The sequence below is a fragment of the Rhamphochromis longiceps genome, linkage group LG23 (assembly GCF_057381845.1).
Source record: "Rhamphochromis longiceps isolate RC_006_pf linkage group LG23, R_longiceps_female_GT1.1, whole genome shotgun sequence".
Lineage (NCBI taxonomy): Eukaryota > Metazoa > Chordata > Actinopteri > Cichliformes > Cichlidae > Rhamphochromis > Rhamphochromis longiceps.
The window spans coordinates 21,141,466-21,152,956 of NC_140578.1; the positions used below are offsets into that span (position 1 = coordinate 21,141,466).

Here is an 11,491-nt window from a genome sequence, read left to right on the forward strand (position 1 = left end):
GAAAAATGACTTTTCAGCTCAAAGACCAAAGTGCTATTCTAAAAAGTTTTTTCTTAGAGTACAGACTTTACATGACTAACCTCCCCTCTTCTCCCCACCTCACATTCGCCCCCATCTTTCGTCCAGGTGGAAAAGACCCGTCACCTTCTGGGAGAGGCGGCTCCCGTGGGAACAGCTCCCACCACCAAGTCCCTGAGTGAGTCTCTGTCCCCCAGCGTGAGCTCCAGCACTCTGTCCACATCCACCTCCGTCTCCTCGCAGATCTCCAGCACCACCTTTGAAAGCGTGAGAAGGAGCTGGCCACCAAGGTGAGAAAAACGTGGGCTTAGTGGGCGTTCTTGTTGCTGCCTTCTTCCTTCTCTGCTCGGAGCTGATCGGTCTTGTTCCTGTTGTGTTGTAGTGCCTGCGCCTTCTGACACACACCTTCAATACTGAATACAAGCAGCTGGTGAACAGCATCAGTGACTGCAAGGTGAGAAATAATACAAAGAAATAAAAAATAGCCTTTCTGTGTCACATCAGGGAGTTCCTATATTGACGTCTACCTCATCCTGCTGTTGTTTCACTTCAGCTTTCTCTCATCTCACCGATCGGACGTGATCCATCCGTGACGCGCTTCAGCAGTGCCACCCTCACCCCTTCCTCTACCTGCCCCTCTCTCTCGGACTCCCGCTGTGGCTCCATGGGCCAGAAGTAAACATATTTTTAGGAACATTGACCTCGATCTGCAAACGGTTATTGACAGGTTATCCATTTGATTCTAACTTGGTGTGATTTGTGTTAAAGGACCCCTGAGAACAGCTCACGTGCCTCCAGTCCCTCCTGCTCAGACTGTGAAAACTTCCCGATGGTTCCCACTCTGGAGACCTCCTACCTTGCGCCGGCTGCAAAAGAACGAGTTCCTGAACTTGGTGCCTGATATTGAAGAAATGCGACCAGGGTGAGTAATGCCATATTAACCCAAATACTGTCACTATGACATGTGTCTCACAGACCAAATGTAAGTCGACACTCATGTTCTCTAGTTCAAGCAGAAGTGATGTGGATCGATTCAAATTCCTGAGCCTGGATGATTTCAGCTGGAAACAAACCAACTCTGCTTCTTCCTCAGATAATTCAATTCAATTCAATTCAATTTTATTTATATAGCGCCAAATCACAACAAAAGTCACCTCAAGGCGCTTCATAGATACAGAGAAAAACCCAACAATCATATGGCCCCCTATGAGCAAGCACTTTGGCGACAGTGGGAAGGAAAAACTCCCTTTTAACAGGAAGAAACCTCCAGCAGAACCAGGCTCAGGGAGGGGCGGGGCCATCTTCTGTGACCGGTTGGGGTGAGAGAAGGAAGACAGGATAAAAGACCTGCTGTGGAAGAGAGACAGAGGTTAATAACAGATATGATTCAATGCAGAGAGGTCTATTAACTCATACTGAGTGAGAAAGGAGACTGGAAAGGAAAAACTCAATGCATCATGGGAATCCCCGGCAGGCTACATCTATTGCAGCATAACTAAGGGAGGATTCAAGGTCACCTGGTCCAGCCCTAAATATATACTTTACCAAAGAGGAAAGTTTTAAGCCTAATCTTGAAATCTTGTCTCCTGAATCCAAACTGGAAGCTGGTTCCACAGAAGAGGGGCCTGAAAGCTGAATGTGTTCACTGACCGGTGTTGCCAGCTTTGGTGGCTCGTCTCCCGCTCGAAGAGGACCAAAAAGAGAACCATACAGTGTTCAGCTGCCTGGCTGTGCTCTACACACACAGCCCTGCTCTGGTACAGTAAAAACCACATTTACATTTGTTTAAATTTCCAATGTAGAGGATGAGTTTAGATCACTGTGGTCCAAGCTTGTCGTCAGTTATAGAAACTGGATGTGTTTCCTTACATTTATTTTGTGTTGACAGAAGTCTTTGATTCATATTGATTATTAAAGCGGGCTTTAACATGTGGAGAAACACGTGTGCTCTTGCTCCTTCAAACGGTTTTCTTCAGAGATTTCTCACTGTTTGTACACATGCTGAGTGGCTAGTTTTGAAAACACTTACTTTACCTTTACTACTCTGCTCAGAAATGCAACCTGTGACCTTACACAGCCCAAAAACTTATCCTAAAACATAAATTAACAAGGACAGAAGCTTTTTACAAATGCTTCAACAGTGTAATTCTAACAAGGTATGCAATACATCTAATGTCAGTTCAGAGGTATGAAGTGATGACACTTTGACATCACTGAATAAAAGCAGTCTTGTCATAATAAGCTTTGCTGTGGACAGTTGGTGCGTTAAACTTTTTCTTATAAATAAAAAAGGTAATCAGATGTTAAGTTTGTTCAGTTTTAGTTGTTCTCATCGTGTTGCTCCTCAGATCTCCCGTTGTCCCTGAGCCTGACTAAAGCTCAGCAGCTTGTTTTCAGGGCATGGCAATGCAGATATGAGCTAAATGTGACACAGCAAAGAAAAATCAGAATCAAGAAACCCTGAGCTGACTTTCATGGCTGCAGACGTGACATTAAGAGCCTCACAGATCAAAAAAGTATGGGATTTAAACTGCTTCTAGACCTGCACACGTCTGTTTCCAGGGCAGGATACCCATATGGAAAAGATATATATAAATCTTATAAAGTTTGTATCTGTCTTGTGTGAAACTTGTATGAAAAGCATATAAGTGTGAAAACAGATATAAGATCCCTTGAAAAATTATATAATGAAACTTGTATGTTTTGGATACTTACTAAAACAATGTATGAAAGTAATGCGAAAGTGGCCACTTTCATGAGTAAATCATGTAAGCCTTATATGATTTACTCATGAAAGTGGCCACTTTCATGCCCAGTAATCAGTAATTACAAGTTTTTACTATTTCTTTTCCGTATGGGTATCCATTCCAGTGCAGCAGAAGGAGCGGTCAGTGTGGACCTCGGTGCTGTACAGGACCTCCTGGAGCTGCTTGTCTCCTGGCATCTGGGCTTTCACTCGTATCTGAAGGACAAAATAGGAAAATCAAGTTGCTCTCACTGTCACCTGATTTCCACAGACTGCCATCTGACCACATCCCTGCAGTTGGATCCCACCGCCGTACCTCTAGGATGGGTCTTCTTGGTGTCAACCCAAACCACCCTCTCCTTCAGCTCTGAGCTGAATATATACACATGATTGCTTCTTAAAAAACAAACAAAAACAAAAAAACGTCCCCACACGGAGTGAGACTCAGTCTTGGATGCCCAGATCAGCCAGTGTGGTGTCCAAGAAAGGGAAGGGTTGGTTTGCCAAGTTGGGCTGTACCTCGATGGGCAGTGTCACCAACATGGGGATATCCTGCTCCAGTCTGACGCGCAACATCTTGTTGTGGGACCCCGGGAGCTTCCTGTCTGCCGATCCGCCTCTCCGTCGGCCTGCTCCACAGTCGCCGCCTCCTCCAGAGAGCGTTTTGTGTCGTCTGCTGCCAGCTTGACTTGCTGATCTTTATCTCAGGAGGCAGTGGGTTTTTACCCTCTCCCCCTTTGATCCTGTGCGTTATCGTTTAAAACTCGCTATCTGCATCTTTTGGCTCCAGCACGTCTTTATTGTTAGAGTTGTTGCTTGCTGTGTTCTTCTGCAGGGTGCTGATGATTCATTGTTCTGCTTCTTCTGATGGTAAACGCCTCTGGAAAGCCTGAATATGTGAGCGCGTCTGATTCATACAGAGTTCTGCTCTGCCCCCCCGGACTGATATATGCAGCCAGTGTGAATGTGTGTTATGTATCACTCACATGTTAGGTTCATTAGACTGACACAAGGGTGATGCACGGATGTTGGTGTTTTTAGGGCCAAGTGTGAAAGTGGAAGAAAGACAATTTCTTTTGAAATGTTAAAAGAATGTTGGAAATTTGATCAGAATACAGTAAAAATGAGAGAAACAGACATTTTTCTCAGATCATTGTGTTAAATTGTCATAATCGCCATGTTCTCTTTAAGACTATCAGCTCTACTCTAAACAACCCTGAAAGCCTCTGCTGACACGTGTCATCAGTTCCTTTCTTTCTTTGTAAACAAGGTCGAGTCTGTCAGGTCAGCAATAGTACTTCCTACAGATGACCCATCAGTGTTTATTCCATGACTGTAAACATGTTTCCATTTGTCACTTCAGTCTTTACTCTGAAATACAGGAAATGACATCATGGCTCAAAATCTTTGTCGTTCAAACAATTCTTTATTTAACAATATTTTAACTTTATTTAACAAAATACATTCAATAAAAACTTGAACAACAGAAAACTGATTTTTAATCCAACCACTGAAAAAAAAGGTAACGACTGAACACAAACAGAAGAACAATTTATAAAGATTAAAATGGAACTACAGGAAGTTTGATTCATAGCCTCATTTGAACTTTAACTTAAACTTAAGGAGAGCCGACCTGAGCTCTGTGGAGCCTGATCTCCAGGGTTTTAAGTTGGACTCTGAAACCAGAGGATGTTTCTCTCTCTTCAGAGTCACTCTGATCCTGTGATGGGAACGATTTCAGCCCTGCGTGATCGCGCTGATGTTTGCACAGAGCAGATGATGAAGTGAATGTTTTGGCACAGTGGTAACAGTGAAACAGTTTATTAGTAACGTGGGATCGTTTGTGTGCAGAGTATGAACTGAGATTACTGAAGCTCTTGTCACACTGCTCACAGCTGTAGTTTCCTTCCATGTGTGTACGTTCATGCTCGTTACAATTACCTGACTGTGAGAAGCTTTTGTCACAGTGTCTGCACTTGTATGGTTTCGCTCCTGTGTGGACTCGTTTGTGTCTTTTAAGGTTACCTGCAGTGGTGAAGGATGACCCACACTGATCACAGAGGTGCTTTTTGACCCCACTGTGAAAGAGTTCATGTTGTTTTAACTCAGCTGATGTGGGGAAGCTTCTCCCACATTCTTTGCAGTATTTCAGTTTGTCTCCAGTGTGTTTACGTTGATGCATTTTTAGGCCGGCTTGCTGACTGAAAGTTTTTCCACAGATGTCACAACGAAAGTCTTTCCCACCACCACAGCGATGACAGGGTTGAGAAGTGGATCCATCTGTGTCGCTCTGCTTCTAAACAAAGACACAAAGACAGTGTAAGTCAGTCCTTCAACACTTTTATCCTGAAAGTCGCCTGAAATAAAGAGCATCTCTGCAGACGTCCAATTACATTTTACTGTTTCAATTAACACACTCAGTTTACTGGGCTACAATAACTACAATACTACCACCATAATACTACAGCAATACTTATTTAATATTACAGTAACATCTGACTTACACTTAAATGAAATGAAAACCTGAATAATGGCTCAGAGCTACTCTTCGGTGCAGTAGAAGTGCTAACATGCTAACACAATTTAATGAGCAGACTTGTTCCAAACAGTCAGACTGAACTTACAAGAATAAAATAAAAATACAAACCTCACAGTAACTGCACTTGTAGAGTCTCTTTCTGGTGTGGATCTGTTGGTGTTGTCTCAGGTACTGTGGAGTTTTAAAAGTCTTCTCACACAGGTCACATTGATAAGGTCTCTCCTCAGTGTGGGTAAACATGTGGTGTTGTAACTGTGCGTCTGTTGTAAAGTATTTGCCACACTGATCACACCAGTACACATCTTCTCCGGAGTGAATGCGTAGGTGTATATTTCGGTACCCTAGCTGGCTGAACGTTTTTCCACAGATGTCACAGCTGTATGCCTTAACTCCAGAGTGGGTAACTAGATGTCTCTGCAAGTAGCTACTTCGAGTAAAAGCTCTGCCACACTGATCACAGCTGTAAGCTTTAACTCCACTGTGGACGACTTGGTGTGTTTTTAGGGCATTCTTCCAGGAAAACGACTTTCCACACAAGTCACAGCTGAACGGTCTCTCTCCAGTGTGGATGAGCTGATGTTGTTTTAGTTTAAACTTCCAGGTAAAATCCTTCCCACACTCGTCACAGGTGTTTTTTTTCTCTCTCTTTCTTCTGTGAGGTTTGTCGGCCTCCTGAGAGCGCTGACTTCTCGGTCCACGTTGGTCCTGCAGTGACAGAGATACAAACAGAGGCAGTGAGTGAAATGCAGTCATTAAACAAACTGAAGCTTCAAACTCCCTCCATTAACACTAGTTTTAAACCTGAAGGTGGAGTGTGGCACCAAACACCACCAGAACCTGAACGACTGCAGGTGCTGATAAGTTGCGGTCGCGGTATTTCAACATCTAGTTAGCAATACAGAAGACGAGCGAGAATAAATGGAGTAATATTTTTTATGTGGCAGGTAATTTCAAATGCAGCGATTCTATCAGCCCAACAAACATCAGCAAACACACAAACTGTTTGTGTGCAGTTTGTCTCACAATGTGATGTAAAGACTGCAGTAAAATCCTCTGCAGGTTAGTGCAGGATAAGCAGGCAAGTTTACTGTAATGTGATGGATTTAAGTAAAGAACAGTGTGTGACTGGTGCACAGTGACTGTGGTGCTCATGTCAGAGTTAGATTACATCAAGTGTAGCAGAGATTAACTTAAACTTAAGCTCATGATGCTGACATTCATTCACTGAGCTCCACCCACATACCAACAGTTTAGTGTCTAATATAAAGACAGTGTACTGTCAGTGTAGAGAAAGGAAATCAGCCAGGACAACTCATGAAACATCTGCAGACATCTGGATGAATTCACAGAGAGCAGCAGGTCAGCTGATCACAGCCTGTACATTAAAAAAATCTACCGGAGCTCTCAATAGAAATGATTGTGAGCTGTGACCCTTTTCCCCACACTGAGCCACTACAGCTGATTTTAGGGTTGAATCCTGCTGAATCCCACTTTAACATCTTCCTGCTCATTTTGATGTTTAGAGGCAACGTCACCGTCTAAGATGTAGGCATTGTATACATTGTATACATTATTTCTACATTACATTAATATTGCACAAGGTTCATTTGGTTTAGCATAAAATATACATATCAGTACTTCAGCTTTTAATGGAGTATTTCTTAACACTAGTATCTGTCACCTTCTGTTTTGAGCTCATTGTTTTCTCTGCAGTGGCTGAGCTGAGTCCAAGTAGCTGAAATTTCCTCTGCTGCTCCGTCAGACTCTTCTCCTCCTCCTGATCAGCTGGGACACAAAACAGAACTTTGTTAAGCTCCACACTGCACTGAAGAGTCAAAGTGTCTCATATGTTCATCTGAGAACACACAGAACACATTTTAGCTTCCCTGGGTGGACAACTTGTTTGAAACAAACACAAAAGGTTTGAGCACCGATACCAAATTCAGCAGTATGACACACCAGTACCAGGAGAGCAATTCCTCTTTAAAATATGCCCTGGCCAAGAAAAAAACCCGACAATATACGTGTGCCGTGAGAGAGAGAGAGAGAGATAGATAGATAGATAGATAGATAGATAGATAGATAAAATTTGTTTCAAATATGCAAATATAATTGAAATAACAACAGAAAAAAACCAACTTAAAAATCATCAAGTAGGTGGTAGGCCTAAACTTATTTTCAGAATAATTACATCTAAGACTTTGTTTCATTGTAAGATTATAACACTGACGGCAATATAATTGTTTGTTGTTCAGCAGAACAGTGTCCAGTATGTTGGCTGTTATACTTTGTTGTGCTTGAAAATAAAAGTTGGGCTGATTTTAACATCATTACAAAAAGTGTTGTTAATTATTTCTAATCATATTCAGGTTACCACAAATAGTTTTTTCATTTAGTTGAACTTGTTTGTCAGTAGGTAAACAATTAAAATTGTACAGTCAGAAATATCAAGTTATTCTTAATACTGCAGACTTGCAATGTGTAAGTTGTCCTAACAGTCATCTTAAGTAAGCTTTACTTAGTTTTTTTGAGGCAACGAGTTTCCTCAATTTTTTGGAGTTCTGGGAACTAACAAGGCTGTACAGTGTACTCAAAATGAGTAAGTTGCCCTAACTTGGTCATCTTACGTAAACTTGATCCAATTTTCTTGAGTTCTGGGAACAAATGAGCTTGTACAGAGTACTCAAAATAAATAAGTTGACCTAATTTAGTCATTTTTAGCTAAGCTTTACTCAATTTTTTGAGGCAACGAGTTTCCTCAATTTTTTTGAGTTCTGGGAACTAATTAGATTTTACAGTGTACCTACTTCTTTGTTCATTGTAAACAATTGTACTTTCTGTAAAGTGCTTTCAATAAAACAGAAAAGAAAAGTATGTTTCGTTTTGTTTTTTTTCTTCAAGATCTGTTCACATGTACTTAGCAAGAGTGAGTACACAGCGTTAAAAAATGGTACTTAGTGTAGTGAGGAAGGCGAAAAGCAAAGAGAGCATATGAAGGTAATATTGAAGTAGGCGCAGTTTTGAAGTGGTGAAAGGCAAAGGCATGAGTGCAAGCGTAATAAAAGGTAATAGGACAGATGTAGAGCAGGCGGAGGACTTGGCTGGAGCAGGAAAAAGCGAGTGCACGTCTCCCCGCCCCCCAAGCGAGGGCCGTGGCACTGAGTTCCTACGAGCTGTGTTGTCGGTTGCAACCTTAGATCACACCATAGGGAAGGCAAGAAGCTGGAAAATCGCCTCTCTTTTCATCCTTTCCCCTCCTGGAAGGCAGCGAAAGCGAAAAAGAGCACCCATCGGAGGTAAACCCCCCCCCAAACGTACCAAATTGCTCTCATTGTACGCTTCCAAATTTTTGCAGGAGCCGCAATCGCGGGTCATCGCGCTTTTCCATTGACTTTACATGTAAACCTGACGCTCTGTTCGCGTCTATCGCGTTCAAGCTTTTTATAGAATAAATTGCATGACTGCAGTGAGAAATCAGTAACATCACGACAATGTCAGTAGGGAGTGGGGAGAGGGTTTTAGGAAAGATTCGAGTGCCCGGTCTTACAACTGCAGCACAGATCATAATAAAATTGCTATTTGCTTGGGTATTACTTTCATGAATGACATCCATATTAATAGGAATCAAATTCTGCATCTTCAAGTTAGGATTTTAAGGGGGATAAGGGGCGGGGACACCAACTGATGTGCAACCTCTACTAAAGCTTTAGCATAGGAGTAATACTAATGATTCTTGACGCCAGCGAGGCTGACAAAGTGGTGTAACAATTTGGGTTTTTTTTAAAGATAGAATTTCCTATTACTGACAGCATTTAGAAACTAGAGTTTGACTCCTGTGTGAGACCGTAATTTTCTTTACTCTTCTTTATTTATGTAACTTTTGTTTTCACTGGCAATTTAGTATTAGGTTAGGACAAAAAACAAATTAGGAAGGTTAAAGACAGAACATTACTAGATTGTGGTTTTAATTAAAATGTAGCCTTTGACAATGCTGAACACATGAGAAGCTACTTTAAGGCATATCACCCAATTTGTAATATTGCTAAACATTTCTTAAGGCAGACGAGTCATGCTGGCTGGGTCAGTGTCATTTTTGTTGTAATTGATGTCTGGTTTGTTCTGTTCCCTAGTGATGGGTAGGGATGGGTACCAGTATCCGGTGTTCTGACATAATCCTTGAAATAGTAATAACACAGTATCCTCAGCAAAGATGAATTAAACAAGTTTTATTTTAATGGAAGTTTACTTCAAGTCTTCAGATTTTTACTGTCTTTTATTTGATTACTTTAAAGTATATGATTACATTAGAGTAATTAAATAAAGACAGTTTTGATGGAGCTCCTGAGCCAGCCCAAGCTCTCTATGAAGACGAGGAAAAACTCCCCTGGGGGGGCCAGACTGACGGGAAGAAACCTCGGGAAAGCCCATTCAAAGAGAGATCCCCTTTCCTGGGATGGCTGGGGGGGTTTACAGGAATTCCAAAACACTGAAATTTAAAGTGGGCCAATTAAAAAAAATTATTTCCTGAAAAAAAGAAAGGTAATTCATACATCACACATAAATGATAACGTCTGAATTGTGTGTGTGTGTGATAGGCTTATCTCAGCCAAGTGTGATGCTGTAGCTCCTCCAGCGTCGGCCGCGTCTCCGGGACTTTGGTTAAACACGCGTCCAAGAAATCCCGGCAGTCTGGAAAGAAAGGAAAGAGAAAAAACATGAAGATGATAGTTCCAGTGGTCCAAGCCATCAGTCAGTCTTGAAGTGTGACGTTTTCTTACTTTTGGACAGATGTCTTTTGAATTTCAGGCGCTTTTTGAGGAAGCTCGTGGTGTTAAAGTCCCCGGCATGAAGCGCTTCGTACAGAACCACTCCCATTTGCCATACCGTGGTGGGTCCACACCTGTAGCAACTGCGCCCGTACCACTCGGGAGGGGAGTAAATTTCTGTACCTAATAAACAGACACAATTGCAATTTCTTCTAAAACAAAAGGCGAAAATTGTGACATCTGTGAAGAGCAAGAGCAGAATATGTTACCATAGAAGACGCGGTACTGCGACTGCTCCTTAACAAAGCAGCTCAGTCCAAAGTCGATGATACGAACACGTGGTACATCTGAGCCGGTCTCAATTAGAATGTTCTCACTCTTGATGTCCCGGTGAAAGATGTGTTTATCCTCCAGGTGCTTCGCAGCATCAACCAGCTGCTTCAGAATGACCTGGAAATAGAGCAGGGCGATATGACCAAAAATATTTATCACGATATACATTTGAAAAGTTGCGATAACGATATAACTGACGATATAATTGACACTAGACAAAATACTTTACAACTCCACAACTTTATTAGTGCAAAAAACCCCATAAATGTATTTTCACTTAAACAAGCAGCTGTTTTTTTATGTGCATTAAAGTTATATAAAAATGTAACAGTGCAAATGCAAATTCCTCGCTGACAGTTTAACCAAAAGGCATTTCCAGTGGAAATTGGCCGACATATCCTCAGCATAACCATGTAAAATATCCACAAAGCTTAAAAAGAGGTTATACACACACAATACGGTAATATCACGTTGAGGTGCAGTACGTATCACTCCGCGAGGCGCCTGCCTACGATAGCCGTAATGCTCCGACAATCCATCGAGCGGTGCGGCTTTGTAGCTTAGCAAAGTCGCCGTGTACATAAAATCGTTTTGAGGTCAGTAAACACAACCAGACTTCATACATAAGGCACACGGGATTATAAGGGGCACTGTCGAGTTTCAGAAAAATCAAAGGATTGATTTTAAGTGTGCCGTATTTTCCAAACAACACGGTAATAACGACGGCCCGCTAGCATGCGCTACCAAAAATCGTGCTTTGTTGTGTATCTGACGGACGAAAGCTAAACCAGTTCCACACCACTAAAGTTGCAGCATTTTTACAAACCAGTTCTGGTTCATCCGTTTCATTCAACGATCCACTTTTGCTCTTCTCTTTCTGCGTCACCGCCATCTGCGTATGTAAACATAGGCACTGCGCATGCGCAGTGCCTATGTAAACATAGGCATTTGTAGGCCTTTATTTCTTATTTCATCTGTTTGATCAGTACAAGTGTTCATTTTTAGTGTGAAACAGCTACTACATGTACTCTGAAATGTGCCACGTTAAAGTTAGTGCAGTATAGTGTTCACACATAGTCAACATGTTTC

General features: G+C 41.9%; 3 protein-coding genes across 4 annotated transcripts; 1 reads left to right on the forward strand and 2 right to left on the reverse strand.

Moving 5' to 3' along the window:
• Positions 1 to 421: 421 nt before the first annotated feature.
• LOC146641842 (kinesin-like protein KIF1B) lies at positions 422 to 11,308 on the forward strand (the record flags this gene model as incomplete). Its single annotated transcript, XM_085398233.1, has 4 exons — positions 422 to 472; positions 572 to 693; positions 787 to 940; positions 9,899 to 11,308. Coding segments are annotated over 3 exons (306 nt in total), but the record flags the coding sequence as incomplete, so codon positions are not given.
• LOC146641843 (uncharacterized) lies at positions 4,305 to 7,285 on the reverse strand. Of its 2 annotated transcripts, XM_085399033.1 has the most exons (3): positions 6,985 to 7,285; positions 5,412 to 6,008; positions 4,305 to 5,060 (listed from the first exon to the last, which is right to left on the reverse strand). In XM_085399033.1, the coding sequence occupies exons 1-3, from the start codon at positions 7,000 to 7,002 to the stop codon at positions 4,383 to 4,385; spliced, it is 1,293 nt and encodes a 430-aa protein (XP_085255159.1). In that variant the 5' UTR covers positions 7,003 to 7,285; the 3' UTR covers positions 4,305 to 4,382. The 2 variants fall into 2 exon arrangements, with proteins under 2 accessions (XP_085255159.1, XP_085255158.1); XM_085399032.1 differs by lacking the exon at positions 6,985 to 7,285 and having other exon boundaries at positions 5,412 to 6,123.
• LOC146641844 (serine/threonine-protein kinase pim-2-like) lies at positions 9,901 to 11,294 on the reverse strand. The gene is made up of 4 exons (XM_085398234.1): positions 11,289 to 11,294; positions 10,339 to 10,519; positions 10,082 to 10,252; positions 9,901 to 9,992 (listed from the first exon to the last, which is right to left on the reverse strand). Exons 1-4 carry the CDS (start codon positions 11,292 to 11,294, stop codon positions 9,901 to 9,903), a joined length of 450 nt encoding a protein of 149 aa, XP_085254360.1.
• Positions 11,309 to 11,491: the final 183 nt, after the last annotated feature.

Coding starts and splice junctions, on each gene's coding strand:
- LOC146641843 (XM_085399032.1), bottom strand. CDS start 6,056: ATGACTGCATTTCACTCACTGCCTCTGTTTGTATCTCTGTCACTGCAG. Junction 5,061..5,411: donor ACAAGTGCAGTTACTGTGAG/GTTTGTATTTTT, acceptor GTCTTTGTTTAG/AAGCAGAGCGACACAGATGG.
- LOC146641844 (XM_085398234.1), bottom strand. Junction 10,253..10,338: donor GCAGTACCGCGTCTTCTATG/GTAACATATTCT, acceptor TCTGTTTATTAG/GTACAGAAATTTACTCCCCT. Junction 9,993..10,081: donor CAAAAGACATCTGTCCAAAA/GTAAGAAAACGT, acceptor CTTTCTTTCCAG/ACTGCCGGGATTTCTTGGAC.